The 20,632-nt window shown below is 35.8% G+C and overlaps 1 protein-coding gene across 50 annotated transcripts in view; it reads right to left on the reverse strand.

Annotated features, from left to right (window-relative positions):
• Window positions 1-942: 942 nt before the first annotated feature.
• PTPRD (protein tyrosine phosphatase receptor type D) overlaps window positions 943-20,632 on the reverse strand; it is a 2,065,421-nt gene continuing 2,045,731 nt past the window's right edge. For all 50 annotated transcript variants that reach the window (XM_088793168.1, XM_074330438.2, XM_074330432.2 and 47 more), the window contains 7 exons: window positions 16,011-16,296; window positions 15,403-15,581; window positions 14,617-14,743; window positions 13,286-13,411; window positions 10,130-10,284; window positions 7,110-7,245; window positions 943-4,771 (listed from right to left, as the gene is read on the reverse strand). In XM_088793168.1, the coding sequence (XP_088649294.1) occupies window positions 4,703-4,771; window positions 7,110-7,245; window positions 10,130-10,284; window positions 13,286-13,411; window positions 14,617-14,743; window positions 15,403-15,581; window positions 16,011-16,296 (1,078 nt within the window). In that variant the 3' untranslated portion in view covers window positions 943-4,702. The remainder of the gene's footprint in view (window positions 4,772-7,109; window positions 7,246-10,129; window positions 10,285-13,285; window positions 13,412-14,616; window positions 14,744-15,402; window positions 15,582-16,010; window positions 16,297-20,632) is intronic.

Here is a 20,632-nt window from a genome sequence, read left to right on the forward strand (position 1 = left end):
GGGCCAAGAAAAATCCGTTCTATTCTACGGCATCTGTTTGTGCTGTTGAATAAATAAACCCTTCCACTTGCCTGGTTTGTGGGGTTAAGATCCCAAGGCTTTGAGACAACACAAAGTTTGCTTAATTCTTACACTAAGAAAGTAGAAACCAGGCTGGGAGAGATAGAGAATCCAACTGCTGATGATATCACATGAGCCCCAAATCTAGCTGCACCTGAAAATTGGGTATTCCTATTCTTTTAGTACAAGCCTATTCCTAGTCTTTTAATATATGAGCCAATAAACACTTTTCTTTTTGTGTAAGCCAAGTCACACTTTCACTCACAATTAAAAGTCATAACTTCATGGGTCCTCTACTTTCCTTCACAGTACTTATCAGTGTAATTTTAATTGTTGTTTATTTAATGCCAGCCTCTCTTCCTAGACTGTTTCCATGCAAGCAGCATAGATATCTCATTTTTTCGCAGCTGCATCCCCAATGCCTAGAACAGTTCTAACTCATTATGGGCACTCCATAATATTGACTGAATAATTCAAGCCAAGTATTTTCTTAGTCATGTTCCCAAAGAGTTTAAAAATATTAACGCTTTGGTGTTATTTTTACATGCATGAAAGTTGTCAGTTTTTTTGAGATGATAATACTTACGTATAATATCCTGAAATAAATTTGTGTAGTAGTCATCTTTGACAGAATTAAAGGCTGCCAATGATTTCTAAATTGAATTACACCACGTCCTCTTTTTTTGGCTGTGAGAACTTGGGAAAACTATTTCCCTGAGCCGCAGGTTGCTTACCAGTGAAAAGTACTTACCTTGAGGCAGGCACCGGTAGATAGCAGCCCCTTAGTGAGTAGAATTACTATTAGTACGAAGCTACTAAGCAGATAACCAGAAGAAGGGGGAACATATATAGTCAGTTCAAAACCAAAAGCAAAAGACAGGGTTGCATAACACTGACATTTTTATTAGAATTCATTTGTAACAAATGGAACTTGTGTCAGCAAATAACTGATTTTCATACAGACTTCTTTCGCCACCAATGTAACGAAGTAAGAAAATAAAAAGCACGCCTTTCATTCTGTAAAACATTTACGCGTACTACTAATTAGAGGTAATTGTATTTTTTAACAAGCCATTTTACAAGTTATTATTTTTTTTTTTTAATTTTTCAGTCTATGCATCCAAAACGAGAGCAAAGAACACAACTGTTATTATCTTTGTAGACACTCCAAGCTTGGATGGCAAAGCCACGTAACGGATGGATAGGATGGATCTGTAGCCTTCTGATCTCTGCTGGAGTATCAGGGCACCCATTAACCCAAAGACAACCAAAACCCCAAAATTAAAAATAAAAAAAGAAAGAAAGAAAAGATTATTAAAAATAAAAAGGAAAGACTAAAACAAAGCTAAACCAAAAAATAAACAGGAAAGAAAAAAAAAATCTGTACATTACTGCAGGATTTTTTTCCCTTCCTGTTTCTACGTTGTGTTATTTACACACACACAAATGAAATTCTGAAGCAGTTTCTTACAGATGGGTTCAAGTAATAACATTATTGGGTGTAGAATCAATAGGGCAGTGCATAGTACAAAGGTATAGAAAGTGCAAAGTTCCCTAGAGGCCCTTCCCTCCCCTGGCTGTCCTCGCCGTTGTCTAACCATGCAAATCATTTTTAAAAAAGAGCTAAAATAAAGTTCTGTACAAATCACTTTTTATATATTTTGATTTTTTTTTTTTACCATTGTAACTAATTACAAAATTATACATAACTACACATACATAGGTAAATAATAGCACCGTACTGGTTATGATGATGAAAATAATTGGAAAATTGAGAGTTAATGGTAATGGTAGATAAAGATGTTTACCTGGGAAAATAAAACTAGAATGGTTTGTATAGAAAGCACAGAGTGGAATGCACATCAATGACAGTAGGGAGTTAGTTCTTGGAACAGCTCCTGAACAACAAGATACCTGCAATAGTCTCCTCCATGTTCGTCTATGGTATGCATCCCATTCATTTTCTTCTTGTGATTATTCTCCTCTTTCCCTTTGCCAAACGGGCAATTTTTGTCTCAGGGAGAGAAACTGCTCATTGGACAATGGTTCTGATGTGTAATACACCGTCAGATTCTACATGGCATGTCTGCATTATGCAAGGTCCGTCTAATGACCCCCTTTGTTTCATTAAATGAAAATTACAGCACTGAGTAATCTGGCACTTGGATAAAGCTCCAAAAGAAAACAACAACAGACCCACACAGTGCACATTCTTCTCTGGTTCTGATGTAGGTTAGAGAGTCTCTCATTCTGAGGTAGCCTTCTAGATACTTTTTTTTTTTTAAAGTATTATACATATTTTTCTTTTTTTTTTTTTAATTTTTATTCTTTTTTTATTCTTTTTTTTTCTTTTTTACAAAAGTGCTCATATATGATACTTGCAAGTGTTTGGTCTCTTGGATTTCATTCTGTTAGTGATGGGAAAATGTAGAAAACAAAAATCCTTTTATGCCAGAACATCAATGGAGCTAAAATTAAATCAAAATATTATACCTATACCAAAACTCTTTAAGAGTTCCTTGGATATTTTGAGGGTTCTTTAAAATCCTGTAAGCTATGGCAAACTCATGCCATCATCCATGGCTTCCTGTACTAATTATGTTGAAAAATTTGGGGGAGATTTATATATGTATATATATAAACGTATATATATATATACGTATATATATACCCATATATACGTATATATATATATATATATATATATATATATATATATATATATACCCATTTTCTAAATATCACCTTTTAGAAAATCCTAATGGAATAGCAAATATATTCCAAAGTTGTCAATGATGTTTGCTACTAAAATAAGTTTGTTGCAGTTACTGAATGTTCCAGAATGGATTTGGAAGGGATTATAAATAAAACAAGCAGCTTTTCCTGATGTTGACAATTACAAAAGGAAGAAGGGCCCTGATTATCCAAGTGCTTTGGGCTGGTACAATCACTAACATCCCCGACTTGGCTGAAAACTAGGAATGCATATTATTCAAAGAGTTTTCGTACATGTGGTAAACAGATAATGCTTTAATAGGAAGAGTAACATATACGAACAACTAATGGAAATACGAACCAAAAGCTAAAAAGAAATGCTAGTAAAATAGGCATCAATTATAAGGCACTCTAAATGCAAAACTAAAACCAAAAGAAAACAAAGTACAGCACTTCCCAGGAATGCTGTATGCCACAAAATGTTCTGACTGAACAGAGTAACATGAGTTTGGCTTTGCCCCTGTTACATATCATAAATGCAAATTTCATAGCACATACTATAGACAATATACGATTGAATACACTGTTTTTTAAACAACTTGATATAGTACAACATTCTCCCCTCCTAAAGGGATATGCACTGACCTTTCCCACATGCACACCTCTTAGATATTTAATAATTTTTTATTGCACTAGAGTGTTAGAAATATTGAACTTTGTTGGAAGCCTGGCTAACAAAATTGTATTTGTGAATATGATTAGATGGGTGAGGGGGAGATTGGGTAGGAAATTAGGGGGTGAGGTTTGACAATCACTGATGTGCATTCCTCATTTCCCTTAAAAATTAATTTTTTTGTGATATTAAGAAATACCAATGTCATAAAATAAGAAAGTGAAAAAGATGTTTATAATAGCTTTTCTACCTTAAAAATCCTAAATCATGGAAGAACTGAATGATAGCTATATCTATCATTTTGTGTGAACACACTGTCTGTATATACATAGACACCCCTATAATATATGGATATATATGTATATATGTTAGCAGCAACTTTATACTTTGCGCCTCCCTGTTGATTCCAAAAACAAAACAAAGTTCTCTTTGATTATTTGAAAAAAAAATGGGTACTTTCTTACCAACCAAAACCAAACAGAAGTGTAAAAATTAATATCTGATGAGACCAATACTGTAGATTAAGAGTATTGCACAAAAATGTGCAAATTTCCAAATTATTTGATATTTCTACAGTAAGATTATTACAGATAACAGTTCTACAGCTTAAAAAAACCTACAATTTGGAAATAAAAAAATGAAGAGTTATGTAACCTCTTTAAAATTCACTTTATCGAATGATACATTTTGTTAAAAAAAAGTTTACACAGTTAAAAATGAAGCACAGGTCAGCAGTATCTTTACAATACTAAAAAATTAAATCAAAGACTTTCTTTTTTTAAATGTTCCCCCCTTTTCCCCCTAAAATGTTATTATGAGCAATATGGTGGGAAGGGGTAATGTCAAAGCAGAGTTCCTTTTACCATGAGAAGCCACACCAGCAAACATCTTGCACTGAATTGCAGCGCTACAGCAATTTCTCCTCGTACCTAGCAATCCTGAACAAGATGGTGGTTCTTTGCTGTGATTTCTTCTTCCCTTTATTTTGAATCTTTTAGGTATCTGTAAATAAAATCCTTCGGATACCTCATCAGTCAGAATTCTCTTTATTATTTTTGAGATTAGATTATTAAACTGTGAATTCTTGGTCCACCCAAAAGAGTTTGTTTTTAGTTTGTCTCGTGTGTAATAGTCCCACTAAGTGGTTGTTACCTAGAAGTTAAGAAGGACTTCTCAAGTGCCCTGTATGGCTCAGAAGAGACTCCATGGATACTGAAGGGCCTGTAGTAAAAATCCAAAATGGGTCAGGGGTTTCTACGTTGCATAGTGATCAAAGCTGCCCAGGTACTCAAGTGCGGCTCGATAGCAGAATTGATACTGATCCTGGAGGAGGCAAAGCATGACGAGAAAGAGGAGAAGGGGCCATGAGCACATTTTAACAGAAAGATAAAAATCAATATTAGAAACAAAGTTGCATCTCAATAGGGACAAAATCACTACTTTTGTCAATCAGTTCAATCCAATGACCAATGGGTTTTAGCGAGCAAAGAACAATCAGCCACATGGGGTGTTTATTAACTTCCCCAATCAATTTGACTAAAATAGCCTCCTAATTCCAAGTAGTGACAGCTCACGTCAGCATTATCTTCCAGACAACTGTGAGCCATTCTCCAAGTCATATCAAATAATTACCACCAACTGAACATGCGGACTCCTCATGCGTCACAGCCGTATTTTACAACTTTCTGTTTATTTGTGATAACTAATTCTCAGTTTGTGTATTTAAGAACTGATGCAGATACACACTGTCCTGAGGAATCTCTAGATCCATTTATCTCCTGGGCTACTGCCAACGATATTTAAATTAAAACATAATCTTGTTAGACAGCAGACCTTGCTGCCTACAGTCAGAATTACCCAACATCATTTCTGATGTTCTTATGTAAGTAAGGGAAGCAGCCAAAAGGTATCTGGTGACGAACATTAGGCACACAAAGCCATTTACACAGGACGCTGGAATTTTAAGATTTTCAACCCCTGAAAATGGCAACACAAGACCGTCTGCCACATAAAAAAATACCTGTGCCATGTGGCCTAATTCAGTATGATTGCTAGTTGTCTGTTTTAAAAAGGCCCACTCTAAAACAAAGTGGTGTGAAATGTGTCCTTTTTCAAAGAGGGAAGAACAACGTCATATTGGAATAAGTGGGGGCATTGCTGGAGAGATGGAAAAATTATAATTTACAGATGAGAAGGGATGAGAAAAAGTAGGATTTTCCTCACAAAAGAAACTTATTTTCAGTAGCCAATGGGTCTGAAAGTAGATAGTTTCTATTTTGCTTAAATGTACATTTTTCTATAATAAAAATAGTAACGCAAAATAAATGGAGTTTGTTTTCCCATCTTGTCACAGTAAGTTGCTTGGCTAAATGTTAAGCCTTTTTAAACATCCAATTTGCCTCTGTCACCCCCAATATCCATTAAGTTTGTCAAGTTGACATAATGTTTTGAGTATCGCAAGCCAAATGCTTACACTATTTTGAAATCAAAGTTTGAAAGATATTGTGAGTGATAAATTTAGGAACACATATAAATTATAGAATTTGGGGGCTTTTTGAAAAACAGAAACACAATCTATCACTCATATTATCCTTAGAAATGAATAGTCAATACGTCAGACTGGCTAAATCATGAACTCATATTACTCTGAGAAATATGAGAATTTCCATATTAAACATTGGAATAGAAAATGGGGGGCTAATGTGCTGTATAACTGAAGCTGAAGTAGAATAATATTGTATGTCAACTATAAGCAAATATATGATTTTTACATATATATATATGTATATATGTATATATATATAGTCTTTACTATATACTTTCCCTGAAAGTAACACCAGGTCTTATATTAAATTTTGCTCCAAAAGATACATTAGGGCTTATTTCAGGGGATGTCATCCTGAAAAATCATGCTAGAGCTTATTTTTCGGTTAGGTCTTATTTTCAGGGAAACACGGTAGTCACGGGAAGTAGAGTATAGCATAAGGAAGATAGTCAGTGGTATTGTAATAGGTTTATAAGATGTCAGAGGGGTAGTAGCTTGGGGGAGAGGGGTTATCACTTTGTGAGGGGTGTAAATGTCTAACTATTATGTTGCTTTGTAAAAAAAAGAAATGAAAAAAAATGGAGGGCTGATTTCTCTAGGGCTTATCCAGGGTCCAAACATTTAAAATGACCATTATTAAGAAATGAAATATAGAACAGTGGCTATCTAACATCTGTGCATACCGAAAAAAAATTGAGAACTAAAATGGGCTCAACACACACACACACACACATATATATATATATATATATATATATATATATATATATATATATATATATAAAATACATATCATAGTAATATGTATATGAATTATATAAAACTGCCATTTTTATAGGCCAACAGCAGTTAAACAGGGATAATTTAACATCGTTCAACCTAATATATAATCTCACATAACTCCCAAAACAACTCTAAGACATTGCCACTGTCACTCCCATTTAAAGAGGGGGTAAAAGAGGTTCAAAAATGTTAAACAATTTGATGCTTTTCCAATATTTTCCTGTATTTTGCTGCTGGTGTTGAGAGTCTCTGGTCTCTAAGAGGTCCTGGCTAATAAAATCTATTATTTGGCTCTTGAGATGTAACAAACTAACTCACGGAGATTTTTCTCACCTCTGTCTGTACCATGGCTGGTCGTTGTGTTCTTAACATTTTGACAGTCTGGAAGATATCTACAACTCCTTCATATCTCATTCTTTCCAAAACAATGCTTAGTGTTATGAAGACTCCAGTTCTTCCAACGCCCGCACTGTCATAAAAACGAAACAAGGCAACGTTACTGGATGAGACGCTCATAGTCTTGGCTACATTTGCTTGGAAGTGGACATACATCCATAAGCTTTCATGTTACATCAGGTTCTTCCACAGCGATATTCAGGTATGAAAAATGACTACTCGTGGGATAATGTGGTGTGGTAACATTGAGAAGAATGTGCAGTAATTACGAATCAGTCTTATGAAATAACTTTTAACCTGAGATCATATCCCATTTTGGAAAGACCCAGGAAACATAAATATTGTAAAACAAATGGATAAAAGGAAGGTTAATTAAAATATAGGTTTATATTCTTCGCGCAGATCCTGAAATTGTAGAGCTTGTCTGCTTCACATTTTTAAAGTATGAAATAATTGAGATAAGGTGAGATAAACTGAGCATCTTCGTTTTCCAGTGTATTATGTACTTCTTGTAGTCACTTAAAATCTGTGCAGGATGTTCCATCATCTTGACATACAAATAAATAAGGTATACATACTATTCAAATTTAGATATTATTTTTGATATGAGAAAGATTCTATAACGGGTTTTTTGATATGGAATTCTTATTCAGTCTTCAAGAAGGGTCTACGAATATATTACATGTATGGATTGTGTAAATTATGTATTTTTTCTGTTTCTTGAAACCTAACTTTAAACAGGTTCTAAAAGGGTCTCTAATCTAAAAGAAAAAAAAGAAACGGTTAAGAGCCATTGAGCTATAGCTACTATTTTTGGATGTTCAGGAGTTAAAACACCGAGAGTCTTTTCACTATATTAGCAAGGTTTGGAGTTTCTTTCTGTTTCCTTTGTTTTAAGGTAATTGTTTTAAGGTAATTCCAGAATCTTCAGTGCAGCAAGAGAAGAAAATTAATTCATAGCTTTTGTGCTCTTAAGAAGTAGGAAAGCATCTGGAGGTTTAGGTAATGAGAGCAGTGAATAATCTGAAAAATTCCTACATTTTTGGATACTAATTAAACGGCCTGTGTAACGCTTGGGTACAGGCTGTAGAAAATGGATGGATTCATTTACTTGAGGATGTAGCTGACAGGCATATATAAATAGTGTGTCCCTTTATAAACTGGGTTTTCTAAAAAGCCCAAACAGAAATGTTAACTGAGACTTAAAATCCATGGGCAATCTTTGCAAAACGGCTGAGGTTGTTGTCCAGGAACACTCAGGGCTCTCTGTTAAGATGGAATAGATGACCTTGAAGGTGTCTTTCAACCCTGAAAGTCTCTCTTCATCCTGAGAGACTGTGATTTATGATCTTTTTTGTTCAATGATCCAGGCTCTCTAGAGTCTACCTTACATTGGTTTGCTTGCTCAAATGCAACAAAAACAGAGGATTTCTGGCTTTCTACTAGGTACTTTCAAGAAAATAACAGACATTGGCCTTGTAACTTCTGAATTATTGACTTTATCATGTTAGTTTACTAAGCTGTAAATAAAATAAGTGGTATTTTAGGATATTCCCAGAGAAAATAATGGGAAGTATTTAAGATATATAATGAATAACATGTCATAGTATTTATACTGTAGGAGTATTGAAATTATTTTGTGATGATGAAAGCAATAGGAAGTCACACATACACACATACACTCAAATACTTATGGGAATGCCTAAAGTTAAAACATGTATGAAATACACTCTTTTTTTTTTATACTGGAAAAGTTTGAATTAGCATTTGGGCAAATTACGTGGACAATTAAGGGGAACATCCAGGTAATTCAGACCACTTTGAGCATTTGAGTCCATGTGTCATTTCCTATATATTCTTTGATTGTTGCAAGCAAAGGATTTGGATTACAAAGCAAATGTGTATAAATAAGGTCTGTTTCTCATGTACCATGCAATCCCTGGGAAACATGGTGTGCTAGAAAGGATCTCAGGGAACAGCTGAGGAAATTGAGAACCAGAGTAATTTCCCTAGTGCCACAGAGCTGCGTGATGCTAGAAGTGAAACTAGAACTCAAATATCTTGAAACCCAAGGCTAATGTTTCTCTGATTTTGAGACCCTGTCTTCCATGTCACTAAGAACTGTAGCGTGGGTGGGTTTTCTTTTTTTTTTTTTGGAAGCAAAATCAATTTTTAAATAAATTTTTTCAAGATTTTGACCATAAGGAGACTAGAAATTGAGACTTCAAAAGTTGCTAGAATTCTAAAATATGTTAGTTTAAATAAAAACAGGTAAATTCCCTTTGCTGGAAAGTTTTGGAATAGCAAATTCCAAAAAGCACTAAATTTTCGGTGAGTGTCCTTTCTGAACCATTTAGTTTCTATTTCTATTAACTTCAATGACTTGAATTATAAAGTGTGGTGGAAATTATTGAAAATAATTAACTTGAAGGTGCTTTGTTTTCCAATATAGCCGTAATTTTCAAACAAATTGCAATTTTTAACTGAGGTACCATTCTAATCACTTATTGACTGACAATAATTAGTCATTAAGGCTTGATAACTATTTATGGTTTTCCTAAGCAGAAAAACAGTAGAATGATACAGAAAGATAGTTAACAATGTTATGCTAAGCAAAACAAGTAAGAAAGAATTAACTGAATGAATTTTCACTAGGGGATGTACTAACAATTCCTGTTAAAGTAAAATAGGTAAGGAAAAACAAAGTTTGGTTCTTTGTTATAAGAGGTAAACTTTGGAGATAAAAATCTTTCTCTGGTTATTTTCATTTTATGGAAAGAAAGAGAAATGAGGCCTTGCTTTAGGTTTTACAGTACATTTCTGAGAATAAAATTTCAATTATGTAGATTCACTACTAGAAACTTGTACTGACAATGAGTACATAATGATATATATTTTTAAAGTTATCACCACATTAATCACAAATGGAAACTCATCATTCCTGATTCTTAACTCACCTGCAATGGACTGAAATGGGTCCATCTTGGCCAAACTGCTCTTTTGTTTTATGGACTTGGCCGATGAAGTCAATAAATCCTTCTCCAGACTTTGGCACTCCTTGCTCTGGCCAGTCAGTGAACTGAAACTGCCTCACTGTTCGGGACTGACCATCCTTTAGGGAGAAAGCCACATGCCCAGCCACAAAGAATGACGCCAGGAGGATTCAGCCAGTATACAGACCACAGTAGGAAGCATTACATTTTTTTCCAAAATGAAAAAAAAAAGGGGGGCAGGGAGAAAAAGTTAGTAACATATTTAACTAGAAACTTAGTTACATTTGTGTTTTATCCACTATGAACACTGTCTACATTCACATATATTTACATTGCCAACCTGTTTACTCTCACAATGCGCAGTTACAATGTCACATAGTAAAGAACCACCTAGTTTCCCTATTAGTAAATGCTTCTGAGACCCAAAGTTTACCTTGAAAATCAAGGTGGAACATATATACTCTATTTCAAAAATTTCAGAATCCAATAACTTCTTAATATTGAAAAGAACTTCTAAGCATGTCATCCAGATCAGAGATTTGACTTTTGACACGATAACTTCACATCTGCTGTGTTTGCTTATTTCTATCATTGTCAAATGACAAACAGTGACACTGAAAAGATCTGACACAAATTAGGTAGCTGCTGTTAACCTGGATGGTCACGTCTCAGAGGCATACGGTTTGCAGACTGGGCCATGTGACTGATTAGGCTGTAGAATAGGAAGTGAGGCATCCCTCAGCTAGATTGAAGAGTTTATTAGCAAATAAACACTCTATTCTGAAAAAGGGCTCTTCCTGGCTGAGCATAGGAATTAAGGCATCCACGGGGGTTTTAATACAGACAAACCAAAAGTCAGAAAGAACACAAGCGAGATGCCAGAGGAGTCTTTCTTTTGTACAGGGATTAGGCAAAATTGCCCTGATTCTTGAAGTTCAAATGGTTTGAAAAGCAGATACGAAGGTGTTTCTTATTCCTTCTCAAATTTTACAGCATAACAAAAGCAGAAGGAACCCTCTGTTTACAGAAGCAGGAATAACAGTTATGCCCATTACCTTTTCCCCTAGAATCGACAAGAGAGAGAGAATTCAAATTACAAGCTTAGAGGGACTTTGAAAAGGCCCTGCTCCTGGTTATGGCTTCAACTTGTTCCTCGTTTCCATTTTTGTATCTCCTCTTCCCCCATTAAAGTTCCTTTGGACAAAGGTACACATGTCCCCAAGAGTCTTGGTAAGTAGATGGAGACTCAGTCTTTCTCATACAGTCCTACTGAGAAGAGGGGGTGGCTTAACTCCAGATGGGCACATACCAACCAAACTGGTGTTTTCCGTAAGAACAAGGCACATTCCTGACTGGCATCATTTCAGGATAGAGATAAAACAGGAAGATCACAGCAACTTTGTGAGAAATCTGATGAATATGGAAATAAATGGTTGGCCTCATGACTAACTTAGTTACCATGGAAGCACAATTTACTTCCCTCTGTTTCTGGAAAAGATTTGAAAAGCACAGGAAGGGAAGCCAGAGGCTAAGTAATGCAGATTTGTCCTCTGAAATGTCCTGGGGATTTCATTTCTGACCACAGTTGCTTTTAACAGCACGTGCATAAACTCTTCCTATTTGGAGGCGAGATCACCCGACTCTATCTCCATCTGCAGGTTACCTATTTAACAATACCATATTCTCAAGTACCAGTTTGCTTTCTAAACTGGGAAGTTGAGATTAGAAACACAGTAGGAGCACAAAATGCAAATGTTACAGAAGCTAGGAAATGATCACAGGGAGCCTTTACAAAACAAAACAACAAAACAAACAAACAAAAAACACATTTGAACAATTTCTTGCTTCAGTGTTTGGCATATTGTGATCAGATTTAATTTGAGTAAGTGAGGAGTAGTAACAAAGGTGTCTCTGCCATTTGCAGAACCTGCCTCCTACTCCTTATCATCAGAAATGGTTGTTGAGTTGGCTTGGAGTGCACTTGATATTTTCACTCACATATCTTGCTTAAAGTTCTGAAAGGGCATGACATTTTTTTTTTTTTTTAACAATGGGGTAGGTCACCAAAGCATGCTTACTTGGGCGACTCTAAAATCGAGACCTCAGAACTTAACTGTTGCCTTGAGTAGTGTCAGTTGCAGAGTAATTAAGGCTTCAGACTTTGTGGCATTAGCAGGTCTGTCACCTGAGCCAGCCAGCCCGCTAACCAATTTCTCTTTCACTTTAGGTCAACAGCCAGGGCCTGGCTTTGGGGATTCGCACACAATCTCTAAACAGGAGTATTGGTTGACAAAGTGCTTTCCAGAAAAAACAATGGATCAAGTAAATAGATTTACACTGGAGTTTTACTCAACCCACCCACTGTGACAGTTCTAAAAACAAAGCAGGGTTTTGGGCTGATCCCTTCTTTCCTAAGATGTGTTTATAATCATGGTTTGAAGGTGGCTCAAGGCAAGGATATTAAAGTTTATGCATAGAACATCTTACATCAGAGCTGAACCTTGGACTCAGCAATCTAGATAAGAAATACAGAATGAAAATTAGCCAACAAGGGTCGTGGGTGCACGGCTCTTATGGACAGACACATTAGTACACGGAGGAATAAGCCATGCCAGCAATCAAATTAGAATGTGCAAAGCTTGTCAGAGTCTTTGAAAAAATGCCATTTGCTGTGCAGTTTTAAAATCATACCAAATTAACCTCCAAGCCCACATGACCTAAAGGGCTTTGCAAAACAACAACATATTTACAGCCTCAAGTAATGAATAAGTCAAAAAAGTTCCAAAGAGAACGAGCTGAAAAGGTGAATGTAAGCACAGCCAACCAATCACTAAACGCTTCCCAGCACACACACTCACCAAGTGCATCCCCAAAGTTGGGCTGCCAGATGTTACATTTGAAAGGAAGCCAAGCCTGGGTTTATGTAGAACACTTGCCAAACAGAGGAAAAGTTACTCTTATATTAAAAAAAAAGAAAAAAAAGAAAAAAAAAAAAAGGCTTCCAGGATGGATGATTTTTTTCGCTTTGGAAACATGGTCACTGGCAAATGTTTTTCCTAGAGATGCATTTTAAACTACTTTTCAGCTAATGGTTAAGAGCATAAGGGTGTGCCAACTTACCCTGGCATCTGTGACCTTGAATTCTCTTAGGATATACTGTGGCATGTTGTACTCAGCCATGGGATCTACAACAAAGTACTGGTATCTCGCAGATCGTTCTGCTGGCCAGTATTGGTGACATTTCTCCTGAAAGGAGAGAAGATTCATGTCAAACTAGACAAAGTATAAATATGGTTTGTCTGTCATCTATCTATATCATTTCTTTCTTTCATTAATAACATTTCAAAATTCAGGGCCATTCCAGTTGCATGTGACTCATTTTCTCTTTGAAACTATAAGTTTCCTGGGGATAAGAAAATCATGTGGGTCAATACTCGCCCATGGTATCAAGCCCAGTACTTGGCATAGTGCTCACACACATCCTTTGAATTTAATACGTCGATAGGGTAAGCATCTTCATAGCTACACGTTATCTAAATAATTGCATCAGTCCTTGGACATAACGCTGACCATTTCAATCACGCATTGCATCCCCTTAGACTTGTGCCATTGTGGTTTGGAATGAAGAGAACCATTAAGTGTGAGTGCAGAAAGGAACCTCTGAACTGATCTGATCCAATCTCCAGATCTGGTCCAATCTGTCAGTTGAGGAAACTGGAGCCCAGGCAGTTTTAATGATTTGGCTTAGTCTTGCAATCAATTTGACAGAATAGTCAAATTACTTTACCAGTCTTTTTTTTTTTTTTTCCTTTCTCTGTGGGCCCTAAAAGTTGGATTGTAGATGCATCTCTACAATTTAATTTATACAAAGAAAAAAGAGAAAATATCTCAAGTAAATATGGCAAAATGCTCACATTTATTGAATTTAAGTGTTAAGTCCTTTTGAGTCCCTAATACTATTTATTTATTTTTCAGAATAAACTTTTTTTTTTAAGTAGATCTGAGATGACCTTAGAAAAGTAATGTAACTTTCCAGCACCTTATTCAGTGGGGGTGGAAGGTAGGCAAATAAGAATCTGCATGAAGGTTGAAAGAAAGTCAAGTTCCCTCATACAGAGAAACGATGGCACAATTGCCCATGAAACTCCAGCTTACCCAGAGAGGAAGGAAATAAGAATATACTGAGAGTCAGGACATAATTCAAACAGGGGCATCTGCTTACTTATTTGTCTCTTTGATTGTGTTTCACTGAAGTACTAGATCTTTCTTCAAAACACACAAATGAAAGAACTTGATGTGGCTGTGTAAGTTAAAAATCAACCCAGAGTAATGAATGGCCCAGAATGTTTCTGGAGTACTCTGAATTTCAAAGAAATGATAGTGGCACTTGAGTCATTAAAATGAAATCCTCATTTCTCCATGAAGTGGATGTCTTATGAGGAGACACTCACTCTGCCCATCTCTCGCAGCTTGGTGAGCATCACGACGATGGTGGAATTGTGTTCCCAGAGCATCCGCCAGAAATCTTCGGTGGTCTCTGCCAAGGGCCCCTGGGTAGCGATGTAGGCTTTCTGTTGTCTGAATTACAGAATGATAATAAAAATAATGTGTTAAAGTAATCAGAGAACATGCAAACGTTCACACTTGCTATGTAAACATCAAACCCAGTAATAAAAAATGAAAACATATCAATGTCATTGCAGTAAATCCCTGTTAAGATTGTGTAATCAAATAAGAACATGTAATACATTTTGGGGATGGGGACTTAGCAAAATAAATTGCTTTGTTAATATTATGATGAATGGCTTTATCTCTATTATTTAAATTTTAGTGTAACAATAATAGCTCAATTTCATGTGTCATACAAATCGCTTAAGAAACACTTAGTTGTGTGGCTTCTTACACAAACTATTACATTTTTGAAATATGGTGCAAAGCAGCTTCTTTATTAACTCCTTCCATTTCCAAATGGCTTCTGAAAGACGAGTGCAGAAGGGGAAATTAAAAAATCCATGACTGCTTCTTCTTACTCTTATGCAAAATAATAAAAAAAACAAACACAAAACAAACACAAAAAAAACAAAACAAACAAACAAAAAAACAAATACCAAGGGACTGAATGCTGACCTATGCAGAAAGAAAATGCTTTGAATTGAGATAAAATTCATTCTGGCTATGAAACTAGGGCACATGTAAATGTCAAAGCTTTGGACTGTCAGGGGAGCAAGAGTATATACCTGTATCCATCAATAAAACTGGCATTGATATAATCAGATCCTTCTACTCCTCGGATGGGCTGCAGGCATACCCTTGTGGATTCATATGGCATAATATTAACAAGGCGATTTTTGAATTTATTACATGGAAGATTGGCACTGATGAATCTTGAGGTGTGAGCCTTAGAGCTGGCTAGACGCTGTTGAATAGAAAAAGGAAAAATCCAACAAAGATAACTTTAGCCTGTGGTTTGAATGCAATGTACCCACAATTTCCTCTTTAGATATAAAGCTTTTGTATACTTGAAAGCAAATGACTCTTCACACTGCATTGCTTTTCACTACTACCTAGTAGATTCCATATAGTCTATTGAATTTTTAAATCTTATGTTCTGAGAGAATGATCTCTCAGTTTAAATTAGGGTACAAAAGATCTCAAGATATTATTAAGAAGCAGGGAATAGACAATGGAAATAGGAAGAAAGTGTTTTATAGTCAGACACCTAAGGAGAAGGTCAAGTAAATCTTGTAACTGCACAATTTGAAAGGTTAAGAAAGTGAAGCCACTACTCAAAGACAATCCCAGAATGACTTGATCCTGAATTACCACATCACATCCAATCTCATACCTTAAATTCAAGCTCCATTCCTGTGACATTCTCTCCTGTTTCTATTTGTGTCAGCTTCTGAATGTAGGCATACAAGTTTCTAGCTGGCACTTCGGTATTTCCACAAGTCACTGCTTCTAACAGTGCATCATGGATAAAGATGTATTGGTCTTCTGTTTGAACCATGTAATTCCTCTGGGCTCTCATTAAAGTTACATGGCCATAAATATCTACAGTTTTTTCATGCTTTATTCTTTCTAACATGGCATCTATTACAATGAAACAACCAGTTCGGCCAACTCCCGCACTACAAGGAAAACAAAGAAAAAAGAAAAGTCACAATAAATCTATCAGGAAACCAACACATAAAATTGCTTTGAATTATTCTTACTAAGTAGGTTTTTAAACCCATTAATTCTACTCAAATAGCTATTGTGATGATTTTGGAGCACTCTGAACCCAAAGTCACCATAACCAGTGGGCAGGGAATAACATACCAAGTAAAATTAGTTTGGTTTCAAAATGTAAAAATATATTAAATTCATAATTATTATGCTCCTTGATCACATAACATAAAGTAGACATTATTTTGAACCTGGTATGAAAACAAAAATACAAACAATTAGTCTGTTTATATTAGAAGATATTTAAAAAATTGGTCAAGATCTAACTAGGCTATATCTTTTTACAAACCATCTCAGTGTATTTTAGTTCAAGTTACAAAAACAAAAAAACCATACAAAAAAATCTAGGAAATCACTGGCCTTGAAATATTTCATATTCTAAAACTTCTAAAATTAACCTAGTGGTAAGTATACAATTAAAATATTAAAATGTTGCGTACTTAAAATAGTGCAGGGTATTCTCAGTGGGAAAAAATTCTTAATCAAAAGGAATCACTAGAGAATGTGGATGTATTCCTAGTTTTTACTCCCTGTTTTTCAGTGTTGACTATATTTTGAAATTCAAGTATTCTCTGTGGGAAAATAAAAGTCTCAATCTTTGTTACTGAAGAAGATGTGAGGCATCTTTTAAACTCCATTACTTCTGGACTTATGGGTCATTTTCCAGTTGGTGGAAATCAATTCAAAGAAGATGAAGTGAGAGAGTCAAGAAAGCACAAAAACAAGATCTGCCCTTCCAAGGAGACAATCTAATTTGCTTAACTGGATCAGTTAAGCAATCAGGTGGTTGAAACTTTTGAAACATTGAGATTTCCTAAATATTGAAAAAAATAAATATTAACAAAATAACACATTTGTGTTCTTAAATCTCAAGGTAAGCCTTGTTTGTCTCTGATTTTATCAAACCATTTAGGCTGAGTCCATTTATGTGTCAAGTATGGTTGAATCCAAAATGTTTTTCTCCTATTGGTCATGGATGTTTCCCTGGCTGGGAAACATGTAATCAACAGAAATAGGTATATATCACCACCTCAGACACCAAGCAACAGATAGTCTTCTTCATTTGCTACGTGTCACTCTCTTGTCATTTGTATATCTATGTGTTCATTTATTTGTCCATCTCTTCATTCAACGAGTAACATACGGGATACAACATTAAAGATGACTTAGATCCCACCTTAAAGAGCTCAGAGGCTATCAATGAAGATAGAACTTTACATAATACAAGAAAAAAAGGCTGTGTTGATTTTGTGGATACTTTGACATTTGAACCAAGACTTGAAAAACAGAAAGGATGGGAAATTGAGGAGGCTGGAATTGCAAATGAGAAGGAATGGCTTTTGCAATCATACTGGTGGCTCTGGGAGCTACATGTGAAACTTTACATAGGCCTAGTAAGGCACTTGGGCAAGGAATGTACCAGAACTACAAATGAGTGAGTTTAATGAGCACTTGGGTGACTGATTCAACTTAAATGGAGATTTTTCTCTTGTGTCAAGTGGCTGTAAAGTGGTAAGTGAGCATTTTGTAACAAGTAATACCTTTATTTAACCATTGAACAGGAGAGATCAAATCCAGCTTCCATATAGGATCCCTGACGTTTGCAGACTAGGTTAAGTGGGAATATGATATAACCACTATTTAAAAATTGCTTACGGCCTGTCAGACACAAAAATGATGGTCGGCATCTAGTTTGAAAGCCCCTGGATACTGATTCTAAGACTCCATTCAAGGTTTAAACCACAAAATGACATAACATTGACATGTAATGCACAAGACTTCTGGGCACAGAGTCTTAGAGAAATGATAGCACATTAGTTAGCACAAACAGAAGCCTGAAGCACCGAGAACCACAAAGTCCCATTTTATTTAGTTTGTTCTACTATATAAACCTGTGAAATGCCAAGTTTTCCCTGACATTTCCCACTCTGACACTCGTACCCTCCCACTCCCCCACCCTAAGTCCCAGGTCCCTTGGTGTCTTTAAATACCACTCTACTACAGTCCTAGTCACAAAACATTATTACTTAGTCTTGTAGGACCATCATGCATAAATAATAGAGCATCTCTTGAAAGGGGGAACTGCATTTTCTGTTATTTTTGTGTTTCCTGCACCAAGCATGCAGTCCGTGTTCAATAATAATGTTTATGAAATAAATGAATAGATAAGTGATGGTGCATTGGGGGCCTTATGTAACGAGCGGCCCATCTAGATTTGGTAAGCTTACTGAGGAAACAGGACTCTCCAGACAGTAAAAGAAATCTTACATTTGACAAAGGTTCAGAACTATGCAGAGAATACGTAAACATTGCTCCACCAAAATGTTTGATAGGAAGAGGCAAGAAAAAGATTTGAGTCTTTTTCTTGTTGATCTCTTGATATGCCATCACATTGCAATTCAAAGAAACTCAGTAATACTTAACCTGGAAAAAGGAGGCAGCCCCCATGTTTGGGAGGTTCTAAGACTATGAGTATTAATATCTGTTTTTTTTCTTTTTCTGTGCTGTCTTTCTAAATTGTCTTCATCTTAATTGTGCATTGCTTCTAACCAGATACAACTTCATGCAATTCTTCCTAGTGGAAGCCACACTGATTGTAAGCCTTATAAACCGAGCCCTACACGTCAAATTGATTCTAGATAATGGGAGGGATATTTTCTTGAAATATGCGTTAGGGACCATTCCAAATGTCTGGATGATGCACGGTTCTATATTCTGGCAGAAAGATATCACAGGATCTTGTAAAACTGGTAGGAATAACTTCAGATCCAAACAATATCAACCTCCTCATGGTGGTGATGCATTTTCCCCCATAAATAAATAAATAAATAAATAAATAAATAAATAAATAAATAAATGGGAAAAAATCAAATATGTGCCTGAGTCTAAATCATGAATTGTGGGAAGAAAAGAAACAAAAAAAGAGAGGTTAAGCCTTTTGAAAAACCTATTTCTTCCCCTCCCCCCCACCTCCCGAAACACTAAATACTGTTAGCTGCCCAATCTTGGTTTACACATGGAAGGTAGGGAAGGAGCTGACCCTTGGAAATTATATGTTACTTCTTTTCTAAGATGTAGTATTCTTGGGGTTTTAAACGTTAGAAACGTCTCTTAGCTTGAAGCAAAACTATGATGTTCAAGATACTTTTTCCAGATACCAATGGCTGAGTGTCCTTGAGAAAATCACTTAACCTTTTCCCTGTTTTCCCATTTTTCTTAAGTCACGGTAGTGATAATTAACTCTAGTTAATTGTTAAACTCTAGTTAACTATCACTAGTAGCTCTTAATGCTGATTTAAACATATCAAATGTTTTGCAAACATAAAAGAAAAGGCAATTACTTTGTAGGTATAAACTCTGACCTTTGAAGCTGACAACAAGGAACAGGCAATGTTAACTCTGGGAAAATTCTGATAGAGTCACCGCTGGATGATTTAAGATTAGACTTTAAAAATATTGCTCTAATCTACCCCCTCAAGCTGTTTTACCTTTTCTTCCCTTATTTCCAATAAACAATACCTTACATTGGAGGAACTTTCTGCTTTCACACATACTGTTGTGGTAAATGAGATGCCAGTAAGCAAGTGCCTTCCCACCACAGGGCGTGGTACCCCACAAGCATTCAGCAAATGTGTCAGTTTCCTTTTCCCTTCTATGACTGATAACATTTGCCAACTGCCCTGAAGTCATACTACTAATGGTAAATGGCCAAACAGGGAGTCAAAAGCAGGCTCTGAGATGCTAAACTTTAGCACCACATTTCACAGCACCACCTTTGCTTCACACTGCTTTCTTTTTTTTGGGGTCAGCAACAATTGCCAAACACAGTGACTTTCTTGTGGCTCACCCCTCAATAACATTCCTTTAGTAGTGTTTATTCCTAATTCAGGTTCCTTGAAAAGCCTTTCTTCCTTGGTTTCTATGACACCCATTGAGGGAGTATCAGAAATATCTGATAAGTCCCTTAGGGGTGATAGTAGGATGGGAGGAGATTTTATTATTATCTCAAACACAAAATAACCTGAGACATGTAGCACATAGAAGAAATGTAACTCATGTAATGGTTCTTTTGACTCCATGACAGGGCATAAGTTCTATCAAGTTGAAAACCAATATCGAAGATAAACTCTAAGTCTCATCTTAAGAAATCTACCGGCCCCCCTTAAGACTGTGTCTCAGTAAGTGATATATTTTCCTTTTCCTATTTGATCCCTGTGCTGATTATTCTCCTGTCTCTAT

Source organism: Rhinolophus sinicus, chromosome 16, assembly GCF_057876585.1.
Source record: "Rhinolophus sinicus isolate RSI-liver-muscle chromosome 16, RSI-T2T, whole genome shotgun sequence".
Taxonomy (NCBI): Eukaryota; Metazoa; Chordata; class Mammalia; order Chiroptera; family Rhinolophidae; genus Rhinolophus; species Rhinolophus sinicus.